At 42.7% G+C, this 16,782-nt stretch overlaps 1 protein-coding gene across 5 annotated transcripts in view; it reads right to left on the reverse strand.

Annotated features, from left to right (window-relative positions):
* The window catches only part of Pde4b (phosphodiesterase 4B), a 337,171-nt gene that overhangs the window by 105,777 nt on the left and 214,612 nt on the right, over nucleotides 1-16,782 (reverse strand). For all 5 annotated transcript variants that reach the window (XM_027402289.2, XM_035439769.1, XM_035439768.1 and 2 more), the window contains 3 exons: nucleotides 15,337-15,531; nucleotides 5,506-5,542; nucleotides 5,339-5,409 (listed from right to left, as the gene is read on the reverse strand). In XM_027402289.2, the coding sequence (XP_027258090.1) occupies nucleotides 5,339-5,409; nucleotides 5,506-5,542; nucleotides 15,337-15,531 (303 nt within the window). The remainder of the gene's footprint in view (nucleotides 1-5,338; nucleotides 5,410-5,505; nucleotides 5,543-15,336; nucleotides 15,532-16,782) is intronic.

Below are 16,782 nucleotides of genomic sequence, written 5' to 3' on the forward strand. Positions count from 1 at the left end.
TTTCATATGTATATACATTGTCTCTACCTCTGACCCCACAACTCACTCACAGTAGGATCCGGTCTGACCTCCTTTTCTTTTTAAAGGTAGTAGGGATTCCCAAACTGTTGGTGAACTATTGAGTGGACCAGTCATTGATAAGAAAGTATGATGCTGCTAACACACTTTCTGGCTGTTTTAGTTCACATCTATTCATAGGCAGCCTTGGTTCTAATTCTGCCCACTGTGCATGCTCTCTCATATTGCTGTGACTTTGTAGACATCTGGCTCAGTGGCTAACTCTTTTGTGTAACTGGGGACTGTGCTCAGGCAGTCCTGTACATACTCTGGGATGAGTGGCCCTCACCTGTGCTATGTAGTTCTTTACACTTTATTATCATACTGTAATGCAACCCCCATCTTCCCAACTCTCTCTTCAGCACAATTGTAAGGAATGTAAGGAAGACTGAATCACATTCCAAGTTGCATCCCTGCAGTCTGGCATGGCATTTGAGTGATGCACATTTCACTGCATACTCAATGGGTTCATAGCACAACTGAACTTGAATTTTGCATATATTACTGGGTTCTCTGGGAGGCTTTTGTGAAAGAAGGCTGTGAATTAGGTCTTCTTAAATGTTGGAAATATCTACTTTCTTAGGAGCATGGCTACTCATATCATCCAATCCTTTCCACAATTTCTTGGAAATTACACATTATGTAGATTCTTTTGTCTTGGAAGTTATTTTGTGAAAGTATGCCCTTTACGTGAAGCTGTTAGTTCAGATAAGCATCCCTGTTTAGGAGAAAAAGCAAGGCCCATGCTTATTCAGTTTATCACTGCTTGATGAGTGGTCCAAAAAGGAAACTCAGTACACTTTAATGAATGGATGGCTTCTGGAAACCACATTATTGTTGGTAAGACATGAGACTGCCAGACTGAAAACTGATGAGCTCTGGGGAAAACAAACTATCTGCTGCCTGGTTTCCAGTGGTCTCTAACTTAGGAAGAATCGGAGGAAGTTCCTTACCTGGCTGCTGAAGATGTTTATGAGAATGGGGAATGGGATGCGGCCACAGTAGCTAATGATTTTCAGACTGAATTGTGTAGTGGAGAGATCTGGGCTGCTATAGAAGCCAGGAATCTTAATCCCAGTCTTGACTCTGGCACCTTCCAAGTATGTAGTCCCTGGCAGCTCACCCAACCTCAGTTTCTTTCTTACTTGGGGAGAGCAGGCAGCAACTACTATTTCCTGATGATTTACAGTGTGTGAGGTCCTGTGTGAGGGGCTCCCATATATTTCCTCACTTACTTGGAGGAAATTTGGCTAGGTATTTTCCATATCTGAGTGTTCAAGATTTTATGATTCTCAGCTAATTTAAATCCCATGCCAAAATATATAAAGCTCTGAAAGACATTCCAGATACTAAAGAAGATGGTTATTAGTTTTTTTTCAAAGAAAATGTACATTCTGATTAAATTATGCCTTTGAAGAATTGTGAATGCAAAGATGACATGATCCTCTGGTTGCCACGTGTATCAGTGATGGTTGGCGGATGATGGAAGCAGACATCTTGGTTGCTGAGTAGTGAGTACACTCAATAGCACCATTGGTCTTTTGGAAGCCATCAAGTGCTTCAGGGAAATGTTTCTGAATTAACAGCCCCAAATGAAATCTACAGTTTTCAAAATTAAGTCCTGGGACAGCAGAAGTGTAGGTTTTAATTTTCAGCCAAGAAATACAGGCCTGATCCCTCATTTCATTAAGGTGCAAGGAAAGTGCCTCAGCAGAAACTTTAAGATTTTCACCCTTTGGGTGGCAAAGCCCAGGCAGACAATGGGCTGCTTTATACAGAGCAAAGAGCCAAAAGATAAAAGAAACCGTAACTTAGGAGAAGTATAGTTCTATGTGGGAGTTCCTTTTCACACAATAAACCACACTAGCCAGATGTCTCATGAAAACCACTCCAAGGACATAATTACTGCTTAAATGATACATTCAAGACAGGGAGTGGTACCCTGGAACCCACGTTAAATATCCCAGAAAGCAACTTCTAAATTCCATGGATCTTACAGCCTCAATTGTTAACATAAGTTAATGCATGTGGGTGGGATGGGGGATGCTCTCTGCACCCTGGTAGACAATCTTATCTTCGCTTCCTTTTTGTTTGTTGATAGATACTGATTACCTAGCAACAGAGTGGAGTGTATCAATGGACGCTCAGCTCTCCAGCCTACCACTACAATGCTTCTCCATTTGTGGCTTAAACCCAACACTCAGGTTTTAGCCAGTGCTACACAGAGGCCCTCTCAGCACCTCCTGGGGAAGCTTTTGAATATCTGCCTTTCCTTAAATTCTTGTCCTTTGATGTTGATTGTAAAGTGATAATTGAAGTGATCAAGCTGGGGATAGTGGTTCACACCTGTATCCCTAGTGCTTCAGAAGCTGAGAAAGGAGGTTTGTCACAAGTTCGAGGCCAGCCTGAACCACATAGTAAGGTAGTGAGTTCCAGGTCAGTCGGGGCCATAGAAGGACACCCTATCTCAAAATCAAATCATCAAAAGCCTTGAGATAAATAGCAAGACTAACTGTGAAATACAGATGTGGGTCTGCGGGAGATCAGTAAATGCAGATGGCCAACTGCTGGAAGCATACTTCCCCATTTGTCTTGTGTGACACGATGGGTCATGGTTTGAGAGCTGCTCCTCAGTCTGAGGATGATAATGGCTCCAGGTCCATTCTGAATATGACATTTAGGGTCTCAATATACTTGTGTGACCCAGAACATACATAGCAATCTGAAGACCGAATTCTTGAGAAAGTATCTTCAGTGTATTAATCAGCAGGGCTAGGCTGTCTCCAGTACTACCCACAGAGAAAAGAACGCCCACACTCATGCTAACAAATAGCATTGAGAATACCACATCTGCTGGGATCTGTGCAACGTATTGGTTTGGTCCCAGGCATCCCTACTCATCCCTCCTCCCCTTCCCCACCTGTAACATTCTGACTCGGTGTTTCATTCCTAAAGAGGCTGCTTAGTTAGTGTTTGCTTTTGGCTTCTCTGATCATCCTGTTTCAGAAGTTGCTCCTCCATAACTGTTAAAACTAGCCAGGTTTTCTTTCTGCACCTGGAGGACTTAACAGGTGTCCTGAATAAGAGGAGCACAGTACTGGGAGTCAGGATGTTGGGCTCAAGGACAACAGCTGCTCACTAGAAACTGTGCAGTTGGTCAGGTTCAGGTCATTTAATCTCACCCAGTCTTGATTCCTTATCCATAAAGTGGATGCAATAATATCTGCCACAATTACTGCTTGTGGAGATCATTGCTGAGATAATTGATGTGAAAACCCTTCTAGGCTCAATACAAGTTCCCAGTTATAATAGCTTACAGCCACAATGCTATATGCCACTTTAAGTGCTTTATGAATATTAATTCATTTAGTCCTCATAATAACTGTATCGTATAGTTTATGAAAGAGAGACTCAGAGAAGATAATTAACTTGCCAATGTATATGATTTCCAAGTGGTAGAACTATATGATGTGGCCAATATGTAGAGTCCCAGAAACCAATTATGTGGTGAAAAATATGCAAGGGTAAGAAAATTTCTAAACTTCCCAGAAATTTTCAAAATAATTAGTGACCTATCTTTTAATAGTTTTTCCTTCTGAAATACACACACACACACACACACACACACACACACACACACACACACACACACACAGTATTTATGAAGCATAAAACATGTGCCAGACATTCTACTACAGCCTAGTGATGGGCAAAGATCCATAAAGACAGTGTGACAGGTTATTAGCATTCTATTAGGCTAAATGGAGACCACTCAGGTAGGCTTGGCAGGGTCAGATAAAGCATATTGAGAAAGATGACACTCATCATAAAAGATGTCAGAATATGGCTAAGCAGACACTAGCAGGTAGAAGGAGAGTGTCCAGACAGAGAGTCCATGATCAGGGTAGAGAGGAATAGACAGAAAACTGCCAGACCGGTGTGGCTGGAGACATGATCTGACTGCTCACTGATTAATCACCCCCACTTCCTGTTAGAACATAAGCCGTGATAGGGCAGAGACCTTTTCTGTGTGGACCACTATGAGATCATCAGTGCTTGGTAGAAAGTAAATGGTCAGTAAGTATTTGTGTAATTATGTACGTGCATGAATGGATGAATAGTGTGTATGAAATAAAAACTGGTGGGATGGATTAATAAATGAATAACAGGAAGCAAAACTCCAAAACCAAGTCTTCAGGTTCTATGTATTGTCTGTGTGTCCCTGAGTGTTGAAGATTTAAGATTTGCTTTCTGTTGATGTTTCAGATTCTGGAATATCTTCATTCACATGGTGAGAAATCTTAGGGATGAGAATCAAGACTGAAAAGAGAATTCGTTTCGCATGCACCTTCCACAAATAACTAGATGCTAATCTTACACAATTTTTTTTAATGAAGCTTTATACAGCCTATGAGCTGTGGCCAGATGTTGATCTTTTAATTCTTGGCATCCTATCAGTTCAAAGAGTCTGAATTTTGGATTTTCAGATTAGGAATGCTGACCTCTTACTTGTTCTAAATACAATACAACTAACTTTCTATCTCGTAAACTTAATCTGGACTTTGAGGCATCTTATATACAATGCCTAAGCATCTCCACTTGGTCTTAAGAAGTGGCCCATTGTAACATCCAGGCAGGAGAGTGACACGATCACACAAATAGCATGGAAGCAAATGCACTTTGGTGGGAACCTGCAGAACAGACTGTGAGAGACCATGATGGGAGAGATTCTACGCGAGTACAAAACTTCCTTTTGCAAGGAGGCTCAAATACAAACTAAAGGACAGTGAGAGGAAAGCAATTGTTCAGATTAGGCTTTACCTTCACTTTGCATCATCTACTTTATCAGAACCTGGATAAAGCCAAACAAACAACAAATGAATAGCTTCACAAAGACTTTGGATATAGATAATGCTGCAGTGACTACCACTGAAAAATCAACAGAATCATACTTTGAATCCAATGTTTCTTCAGCCTACAGTGCATTCATAAGCTAGTTGCCATGTTTCTGAGGGCTCAAGTTTTCCTTCTATAAAACAGGTTGAGTGAGTGGGCTTGCAGCCCTCTCCTTACCCCTTCCAAGATCATGGATTCTATGACCCTCTGAGGCTATGTAAGTCTTTGAAACGCAAGTGAAATTCGTGACTCTTAGACTTCATATTTTCAAACGTCCTGTGTATTGAGACTTCTTAGTGTGTAGGGCTGATTTCTAGGCAATGCTTGTGTTCAGTGTTCTTCAGTGTTTCGGGCTTCTGTGGGAGGGAACTGTAATGCTACTTACTTGTTGGGAGCTCCTTGGAGGTTTGTCAGTAAGGTGAAGTTGTTTCTTACACTTCGCAAGCTGGCAAGTACCTGCAAGGAGAACGTTTCAAAACTGGTTAGGGTCAATGGACTACATTTAAGAACCACACCAGACACAGAGTGGGGATGAGCATGCTATGTACATACCTGGGCAAATGGAGTGACGATCAGGTCATCGCCGTGCCTGGTGAAAAGAGAAAAAGAAGCAGAACAGATGAATTTCAACTGTGACAAAAAAGTGACATTAAAGTTCGTCAGTATCAGCAACTCAACTGTCCCAGTAACCCTTCTGAGTGCAGAAATGACAGGAGAAAAAGTAGCACCCAGTTCATGATTCCCACCTTACAGTGATTCCAGCTAAAAGCTTTGGCAATAAGCATAGGACCTCAGGGCATGTAGTTCCACTAAATGACAGGCCCAGAGCCCTATAATTCAAAGTGACTTTTGGATTTGAGTTGCCAGAGCCAGGAAACTCTAAGGGAGGGCTGCCCGTAGGCACACTATGCATTGGAAAAAATGGTATAACAGTCTGGATAAAGGGTAACACTGGATTTCCTGGCTTTTGTTGATTTGAACCACAGCTTTAATACCATTTAAACACAGATTTCTGTCTGGGAATCCCATTACTTTTTGTTTTTAATATACTCCTTTTTTTTTCCCTCTCAAAGTACCCAAGGAAAAAAATTTAATGGGAATGTGCAGACTGAGCCTACTAAAGCTATAGCAGTGACATTCATTTGGTCCCAGACCTAATTATGCTCTGCCTCCTGTTTTACCAGTCTGTGCTTGGGACCATGGAAAACCGTGTTTGCAGCAATGTACTTTCCATGCTTTGGCATCTGCTTTCGTAATCTGCTAACAACTGCCTTCAGCAAGCTCTCCGCTGCAGATTTGAGAAGCCGCATTGACCACCATCACAAAATTAGGTTAATTTGCTGGCACCCTATGAATCAGCAACACGGAAGCTGATGGCAATGAGCTCCCATCCCTGTCTGGCCTGTGTCCTTCATTGCCACAATAAATGTGGTGCTTTATCCATAAAGGGTACTCCATAATAATTAAGCACCTGCCTGGTACCGAGCACCATGTGAAGTCAGGTTTCAGAGCTGCAGAGCACATGCATCCGTATCTACTCCCCTCTGATGCAGCCTTCAGCAGGGTACCTTGTTAATGTACCTTCTCTTTAGCTAGGAAGTCTCTGGAATTTCTTGTAGGCCCAGTTTGGACATTGAGAAGAAAAATAAAACAAACTGACAAGTAGTAAGCCACTATGTGTGATTGGCCCTTGTGCAATATCGGCATTGCAGTTGTGAAGCAAGTACATGGCTGGTAAGTGGAATATCCCAGCTTCTCTTGGCTTCCCCAACTCAATGCTTTAAACACTATAGTTCTTATTTTACAATATTTGCTACACCGTTGACAAATCAAATTATGCAGAAACCACCATCTCTCAAGTCAAAACATAAGAGAAATCAAAAATACTTTAAAAGTTGCAATCTACATATAAACACAGAAAGAGAAACACAAATAATAGATACTGAATGGGATCCAAAAGAGAAATTTACTATAAGTTAGTGGAAGTAAGGAGGGCTTGGCCGAGTCGGTAGTGTTTGAGATGGACTTTTAGGGATATAGTCTGTTAGAAGGCAGAGGTGATAGCTGACACCTGTGAGAGAAATGGTAATAGCAGAAGTTCCAAAATGGAAAAATGGCGAGTATGCTCATTGGTTAGAGCATATTAATTATGGCAGATGCAGAGAGTAAGGTTAGAAGGTCCCACGCACCCGAGCTATGGGGCACATGGCCTGTGATGTTGAGGATTCACTCAACAGGAACAGGAGAGGGTTTTCAGTGATGTGGGAGGTGATATAGACAGACTGGTAAAGGGTTAAAAAAGCAAGTTGCTGCGGATGCTGAGGGATGGAATGGCAGGGAGAGCCCAGGAGTGGCGAGAGGGTTCCTGGCAATGAGAAAGAGTAGATGCATCCAAGAGCAGGAAACGACTGGGATCCTGTCAGAATTCAGCAGTTACTTGCATAAGGAAATCGTATTTTCACTAGAAAAACAAACAGAAAAAAAAACGAGCATCTGAGAAAAGAGTCATGAGTAGAAACAAGAAATGTGCAGAGGAGTTGGGAGTTTTCATGGTACCCATGGAACTTCAGGGTAGAGTGGAGTTCAAGGTGCTCAGAGACACCCAGGTGGCGCTGTGGACTAGGGAAGTGGTGTGAACAGGGGATTGAAACTGCAGAGTTAGGCAGTAAGAATAGTGACAAGCAGTGGTTGGGGATAGCTTCGCTCACAGCGTCAAATGTAGTTAAGCAGCCAAAGGAGGAGCGCAGGGCTTTCAGAAAGGCTCTAAAAGGAGAGTCAGAAACGGTTGTTACAAATGGCATGTGGTGACTTGCACCCCAACTGCCTGTGTTTTCATGTGGCAAATGTCCAGATGGGTGAAAGATCTTGCAGTCTGCTCCAATTTTTGAGATGAAACCAGCATGGTTCATAACATGCAAGGGTGAGCTGAAGCACAGGGAAATTGGTTTGATGTCAACCAGATCTTCTGTGGCTCCTGGATTTCTGGAGTTGAAATATTTGATGGAAATCAAACCGTTTAGGAAGACAGACACACCACCACACATAGAGCTGGGGGTCAAATCATACTGTGAGATTCAGACATACCACCCCACACAGAGTTGATGTTGGACAAGTGATCTGGAGAGGGAGTAAAGCTATATAAACTAACGATTCAAGAGAGGAAGGCCACCATAGCACAATGTCAACATGGCTCGCTCAGGGGACTTTTGAGGTTGGGACAGCAGGATATTCAGAAACAGGAGTGGATTGGTGGGTTGCCTGCACTGGCTCCCTAAGAGCATTTGAGCAACTAACTTAATGCTATAGGTCTTATAATAGCTGCTAGAGAATGAACAGATTCAGAACAAGAATTGGGAAAGAAACCAAATAAAATGAAACAAAACCTTTGCATATTACAGAACTATTTCAAAATCTATGCTATTTTACAAATTAAGAATAACCTGAAATTTCAGTAGCAAAATATTTGACTATATTGAAACTGATTTATTTATTTAATTCCCCAGGTCATTAGAGAAAGGCAGTGTGCCCTCTCTGGAATAGGGTTAAATATTGAGAACTGTTACACAAGCGCCCTCTAGTGACAGAATCAAAACATTACACTTTTAAAGTCCAACCTGAGCCTGAAGCTCAGAACAGCTTCTTGCAATTGGGTCTTGGAATTGAGTGTGTAGGTCAGATCTTAACCATGATACAGCAAAATTGCTGCTTCTCACCACTAGACTGTGAGTTTTGTTAATTTACTTTGTGTTTATTTTTCACTATATGTGGAATTGTCTTGTGTTGGGCTGGTAGCTGATTTCAGCCTGTCTTCTACAGATTAGAACTGTGGTCACTGGGAACACACATCCTGTCCCTAGCCATCATTGTCATGTTTCTCAGATACTTTATTATCAGCTGTGAGAGTTAAGCAAGCCATGTCTCGGCTTGCAAATGGGAGAAAGGAGGGATCTTTCTTGGCAGATAAAAGCCTCCATTTATTTAGTCATGGGCATCGGTAGTGGGTCTTTATTATGTAAGTAGGGTGTTGTCTGTCTATCTTCCAGCTGGTAACAACCTCTTTAAGATGTGTATGCCTGTCCCTACCGCAGTCTAGAGAACGTGTCTCTATTGTATCATACACTTACCGTGGGTAATAGAAGGAAGCACCTGGTTTTTAGGGAATGATGAAGTCATCTATCATGTTGGCCAGGAGGGAACTTCCCTCTGCCTCATCCCATAATCATCCACTAAGCTCTGTCGGACCCAATTTGCAAATATTTATCACTTGCCCACCCAGCCTTCTCTGCTGCAGGCCCCCGTCCTTGACATTACACACATGGGAGGGTTAGCTGCCCCCTACCTGCTTATTTAGTTCTGCTTGCTCTTCAGCCCACCCTTCCTCATGAGCTTGTTTTCAACCCAAACACCTCTTGATGTCCCCCCTTTAGGCCTTTGGAGCTCCCCACTGCTTGGCTGCAGCATGAAGAACATGTTCTAGGGCTTTCACAACAAGGGTGAAGCCTGTGGCTTCACAAGTCTCAGCTCTCCTCAGTCCTTCCCAGCACTAGAAAGGTGGTCAGACACAGCCTTTATCCCGTGCACAACCTTCTGCCCTCCTATCTATCTGCTAGCCCAGCTGGACCTCCTCCAGGAGACCACTCACCCTGCCTGGCCAGGCTTTCCAGTCTCCTACTGGGCTCTCTAGTTTTGCCTTTATCTCTGAAGGTATTAAAGCCACTAACTGACTTATTATAACCCTTTAGATTTTTGGAGACACAGAAACTACCTTATTTATTAGCAAAGTGCTTCCATTCAAGTAAAGATTCGCTAAAAGAAAAGATTGAATGTGGTGCATATTGATAGCTAGAAAGGCAGGCAAAACGGAGATTAATACTCTTATTTGGGGCCTTGTGTAGTTTACATCTTGGACTTTGCACAGGCTTGCCATCTGGACTCCTTGGGTGCAAGTCTGGCTTTTCATTCTGGGCCCCATGCCTTCGTCTTTAACTGAAAAAACTGTAGTTCCTACCACACCGAGGATACAGAGACTAAATTAATGGACATACGTAAAGTACTTTAGCACATGGCACACAGGCAAGGGGCTTCATCGATGTCTGTTTTTACTTACAGATAGTTTAGGCCATGAGAGATCCCATGTCTTAGCAGCCCTGGTAAGCAAATGAAACAGCTGGGAGTCTAACTTTCGTCTTAGGTACCACACTACATTTTGGTAGTCCATCAATAAACAGGTCTTAAATTTAAGTGGTCTATTATTTGTGCTTTCCATCTGGCTTTTAGGTCTCATTTCCCTTGATAACTCTCTTGAGAACACACTTAGGCCTTTGCAGATGTCAGCTTTTGAAAGGCCCCTCTCTGGAGTTTTGCAGATGGGATGGCCAAATGAGAAAAATATGGCGCCTCCTCCCCTGAGGTTTAACAGGTGGGCTCTTGAAACTCTTTGTGGACAGCAATTTCTGCCATAGATTTTTTTTTTGAAAGAAAACTGCTCCTGCTAATTTCCAGTAACTTGGGTTCCCATTGAGAAACCTGTACCACAGTATATGAAGGCATTAGTTTAGAAATGACTGCAGCCCAGGAACTGAGGAGAGACCAAGAGATTGCCACATCCAGGCGTACAGCTGAGCTTGTCTTTGGGGACCCAGAGGGGACTTTATCTTCTTTTACTAGAAAGACTCATTGTGATCTATTCTTTGTTACTAAAAGTTGAAGCTGTTTAAAATTTCCCATTTATATTTTTTAATCCATTCACCTACTCTCACCTAGCCTGTAGGCAATTTCCTAGGACAATTCATGTAAGAAATATATCAATATTTCAATAGCCAGCATTTTCCTAGTGCTAGGATTATGCACCAGAATTATGCAAAGCATTTCACTTTGTCTGATCACCATGACTGATCTGTGCTAGATTGGAGGGGCTCCTGAGAAAAGGTGATTCTGAGCCATCCCAGAGGTGCATCGAGGTGCCTGAGTTGCCATGTCTCTTCTGTAGAGACAGGAGCACTGGAATGGGGAGGGCCTACTGTTTGTGTATTGAGTTCAGTTCTTACTGCACAGTGATATCCAGGAGAAAGGGCTCGAAAGAGCCTAACTTCATGGGGCTGCAGAGATGGTTCAGTGGTTAAGAGCACTGACTGCTCTTCCAGAGGACCCTGGTTTGATCCCCAGCACCCACATGGCAGCTCATTCCTGGGAATCCAATGCTTGATGCTGGCCTTTGCTGACATTGAATACACATGGTGCACAAATATCCATCCAGGCAAATGCCCATATCCATAAAATAAAAATAGTTTAAAAATAAAATAAAGGTTATAATGGAATTAGATAAAAGAAAATGTGTATTTGTAAAAACAGATACCTAAAAGGGGACTTTTTTTCTTTTTTATTTAAATTAGAAACAAGCTTCTTTTACATGTCAATCTCAGGGGACTTTTTTGTTTTTTAAGAGCATCAGTTTAGTTTAGATGTGGACACCAGTGTGAAATGGAATTTTCCAATGTGGCTCTCACAAAATAAAGTACCAGAAGAAACTGAACATTTAAACTGAACATTTAAATCCCATGGCATCTCATATGGAGAAGTATAAAATCCTCAACTGGCAAACACAAAAGACTTCACAGTATGCTTAAATATTTTCAAAACAAAGCCTTTTGCCCTCATGCAGTAAGATTTTAATGTATCTGATACCAGTATTCTGAATAAGGAGGGATTATTGGTTCTGTTACCATCTGCACTTTCCTGGGAAGGGCTTGTCTTTATCTTGGGAATATGCTCTCCCTACTTACAGAAATCCTTATCTTTAAAAGGGGAGTTTGCTCAATGAGAATGGTGCTTTCTCTGCAAAGGAGGATAAAGATTTAACTCCTCAGCATCAACATAAAACCAGGCATGGCTGAGTGTGACCATGACCCAGGGTTTGGTGGGTAGAGACAGGCAGATCCCAAAAGCTCACTGTCCAGCAAGTGTGGCCCTAAATTGTAACCTTTCAGTTTGGTGAGGGACACTGTCTCAGGGCAAAAAGGCAGAGAGCAGTGAAGGAAAAGTACTGACATCCTTCTCTGGCCTCCACATCGCCATCTACAGACTCATGTGCAGGCAACACACACAAACATACATACAACTCACACACAAACCACACACACACCACATACACATGATACCAGACACACACACACATCATACACATAAATAACACACAAACCACACACCACACACACACACACACCACACCACACACACACACACACACACACACACACACACACACACACACATACCATGCATACAAATCACACAAAAACCAAATGCATACACACCCCACGCATACACCAGAACTGTAGTTTCATCAGCTGGAGACTGCACTGGCTTGTAAGTTTGAAATTATCTTCTAATTTAAAATCTCTCTATAGAAGAAGGCATGGACCCCGAAGAAGGGGAGGGGGACAAGAACCCCTGAGCAAATTGGGAGAATGGGGGGAGAGGAGGAAGGTGGGAAGGGGAGAGAGGGAGAAGAAGGGAGGAGAACAGGAGGACTGAGACAGAGGAGAAGTAGGGGAGGGCAAGAAAGGAGATGCCTTGATAGAGAGAGATAGTACAGGTTTGGAGAGAGGCCTGGACCAGGGGAAATATTAGGGGATCCACAGGGATGACCCCAACTAGGCAGTTGGTGGAGAGGCTGCCTTTAATGCCCTTCCCCTATGATAAGATTGATGAGTACCTTGGTTCTCATTCCTAGAGCCTTCATCTAGTAGCTGATCAAAGCAGAAACAGGCACCACAGCTAAACACTGAACCATACTCCTGGAACCCAGTTGCAGAGATGGGGGAGGGATGAGCAAAGGAGCCAAGATGGTGCTGGAGAAAACCCCAGAAACAGCTGACCTGACCTAATGAGAGCATGTAGACCCTAGTCATAAAGCTGGGGAACCAGCACTGGACCAAACCAAGCTCTCTGAATGTGGGTGCCAGCCAGGAGGCCAGGGAAGTCTATGGGACCTCTAACAGTGAAGCCAGCGTTTATCCCTAGAGCACAAATGGACTTTGGGAGCCCATTCCCTATGGAGGGATACTATTGCAGCCCAGATACGGGAAGGAGGGCTTGGGCCCTCCCCAAAATGATGTGATGGACTTTGATGGTTCCCCCAGGGAGGGCCTCACTCCCTGGGGAGGGGGTGGGGAGTGGGTTGGGGGGTCGGTGGGGAGCATGGGAGGGTGGGAGGGCAGAGGCGAGGGAATGGGGGGATTGATATGTAAATAAGAGTGCTTCTAAAATAAAAGAAAAATATTTGAAATTAAAAAAAGAGGATAAGAATAAACACCTGAGTGATACTCAAGAAAACACACACATTTTGCTGATGGAAAGAGTCAAAGAGCCAGAGGGGAAGAATGACACAAAGAAAGCAAGGCCTTCTAAATCAACATGAGCAAAACTCATATGAATTCACGGAGAATGATGCAGCATGCACAGATACTGCACAGGTCTGCGCTAGGTCATATATATATATATATATATATATATATATATATATATGTGTGTGTGTGTGTGTGTGTGTGTGTGTGTGTGTGTGTGTGTGTGTATGTATATGTATATGTATATATATGTATAGCTTTATTAGTCTATATTTTATTTTGCTATATTAAAAATGAATAAATGTGTGAATGAATTTATATCTAAAAATTAAAATAAAATCTATAATTTTTATCCCACACAAGGAAGCAGTGGAATTTAGCCCGGAGTTGAATTAGCCTGTTCTGTAAAGGTCGGGTAACCTGGAGGGTTGGAATGAGTTTTGGAATTAGTAGAGTAATAATTAATTGAGGAAATACATATATTCCAAAGCTAGCCGTTTGTTTGTAAAACGGCATGGGAATGGATCTGTGCTTACTTTGAGCTCACTGTGTTTCCTTTGCTCTCCCATGATACAATCCAGACTATGTAGGCTTGGCAGTGTCTAAGGTTTGGACGTTAGGCAGCCAGACAGCACGTGTAAAGGAACCTGGCCTCAGCACGTGCTCATCCAGTGTGAGCTGCCTCCTTTGCTGTGGAGTTTAGTGTGCCTGTGTGTGTCCCTCTTATCATTGCCTGTTAGTGTGGTCTCCTTGAGAGGACACAGACTCTTGAGGAATGAGATCTTGTTTTAACCCAACTGTGATTCTTCATACTACTTCACTCATTTTTAAAAAACAGTCTCCACAGCCTATCATACTGCACAGTACATATTTCCAAATGAGTAAAAAATGTGAATGGACTTTGGCCCACACATGATTGGAATGCGTTAGGACCATATACTACTTTAAAAACAGATTTATTTACTTTTGCTTTCTTGTATGCATATGAGTGTTTGCCTGCATGCATATATGAAAACCATACAAGCATCTGGTGCCCATAGAGACCAGGAGAGGGTGTTGGATCCCCCAGAACAAGAGTTGCAGGTCACTGTGAGCCACAAGTGTGCACTGGGAACCAAACCTGGGTCCTCTGTAAGAACAGCTGTTTACAGTTGAGTCCATTCTCCAGTCTCCAGGCTAGAACACTTGTACTGAAGGTTGCTGGCAGAGAGACCCTGCAGGGTATTTCCCTGCTGCCAGCTTTAAAACATCCCTTTTCCCTTTCCAAGCAGTTGAATCTTTTTTGGGTTCCTTTTTAATAGAGGACAAGAACCCAGTGAACTTTTCCAGACTGGAAATTTCAAGGAGTTTCTGATATTTTTATAACATACAATGGTCAAAACAATTAGTGTGTGCCCAGAAACCTTTTAAGTCATGGGTTTCACCAACCTATTTTATTTGGGTTCAGAAACTGAATAAACAGGCAATACAAACCAGCTGTCATTCTTTAAATAAAAATCAAGTTATCTGAAATCAGTATCAGCAAAATAACAATATCATCTGTGTTCTGTGTCTCACCCAGGAGCCAGGCAGTGGGTGAGTATGATGGTAAAGTCTCACAGAAGATGTGATTGGATGACACCTTAGCTAAATGCCACTGAGCTCACTTAGCTAAATGCCACTGAGTGAGAATGCAGGTAACCAATCACCATTTTTATTCTGACCCAAGGCCTCATACACCCACACATTCAAGCATGATTTGGAAAATGTGTTAAGGTTTTTGTCCCATAAATGATTCAGCTATTCGGGCAACAAACCCAGTGTAAGTTTTCAGATAACAGATGTGAACTTAATGCTGTGTTTGTGGGTTTTGGCTTGTTTTCTTTTTATACCCTGGGGACCCCAGTCAAAATTCTGCAAATCCTGAAGATGGGTGTCTTTGTTCCTTGTTCAGTTTTCTCTCCTTCCTTCCTCGGGTTGGCAACAGTTGCTGCCATGGCTATAGTGGGGTTAAGGATGAGGCTGGAACCCAGAGAGGAACAGCAAGGGTTTTACTTACTGCTCGCTTGGAAGTGATGAGTTCCTTGACATTGCTTTTGGAGACAAGTCATAGTCGCTGTCAGATCGGTAGAGGAAAGACTCTCTGCGTTGGCTGTGCCCAGGAAATGTCGCATGAAGTACCAGCCCAGAGGAAGAACTGGCCTGCGGGTCCAGAGGGCTCCGACCTGGGGAAGGGCCATTTTCCACATCAAAGCTTAAAAAGAAAGCAGGAAAAGTCTGGTCACTTGAGAACTGCAGAAGTCACAGAGAATTTACAGAGAATTTACAGGCAGTGGGCACTTCGGGCCAGGCTCACCAGGGAAAGCTCCACAGAGAGCTTTAGTCCAATGAACTTCCCATTTCCTCCAGAGGAAGCCAAATTCCACAAACTCATTACCTAGGTTCACTGTTAATAAATAGTAACCCAAAATTTGGGCCAAAGGGCAAAGCTCATGACCTCTCAGCAGCATGACCAACTGTGACAGATTCAGAATGAGAAGCAGGAAAATAAAAATAGCTTGTTGATGATGCACTACTCCAGAGGGGGGCATCCAGCACAGCTCTAAGTGCCAGACGAAGATATCATGGGGATGAATCTTCCTAGCTGGGTGAGTTCTCCCTCACATAAATATCAGGCTCATTAAAGCTACAATTTGCATATTTCTGAATGTTTTGGGAACAAAATGTTATCCTGAAAACACTGGCTGTCTGATTAGAGGCCCTGCCTGGTATTTAATATTCATATGTAAATTTAGCCACATAAATGATTTAATTAATCTGATAACACCAAATTACTGTCCCAGGCTGCAAAGCCTGGCCTCTGGAGAAGAATACATGGACTCTATCAGAAGAGTGCCAGGCAGATTCTGATCAATGTCCCTCACTCAGGAAGGTGCCCTCAGGCCCAGTGTCATTACCAAAGTTCCAATCTTGAACACAAACAGGATCTGGGTGGATTTTGTACCTTGTTTCTGTCCCATCTTGCTAATACCCTGGAGTAACGTGCCCTTCCCACGGGTGCTTTAGCCATTCCAGATGTGTTTCTTCTGGGTACACAGCATCAAATGGACAATAACCACCTCCCCCTGTTCTAGTCAAACACTCACTGCTCCCTGTTGAAGCTTTGCAGAGAGATTGTCAAAGAGGCCTGGGATGTGGGGCTGGAGTTTGTCTTTCATCCAGTTCAACCCCAAGAGTCAGCTTCTATTATGTTTACCCAGCTGCCACAATCCCCTCACTAATCCTAATCTACTGTGTGTTGTGTTGTGGGTTTTTTTTTTTTTTTGCTTCTATTTCTTAAATTTACAAGGTGCTCTCTGATATATTATTTCATTTATTCCTAACACCCCTGCAAGTTATGTAAGTTATATAATCCAATTTCATTACAGCGAAGATAAACAAGACAAAGGAAAAAATCCGTATCTTGTTTAAGGAAATGTGCTAGATTACTGGTTTCCATGTAGTC

The sequence above is a fragment of the Cricetulus griseus genome, chromosome 2 (assembly GCF_003668045.3).
Source record: "Cricetulus griseus strain 17A/GY chromosome 2, alternate assembly CriGri-PICRH-1.0, whole genome shotgun sequence".
In the NCBI taxonomy this organism is placed as follows: domain Eukaryota; kingdom Metazoa; phylum Chordata; class Mammalia; order Rodentia; family Cricetidae; genus Cricetulus; species Cricetulus griseus.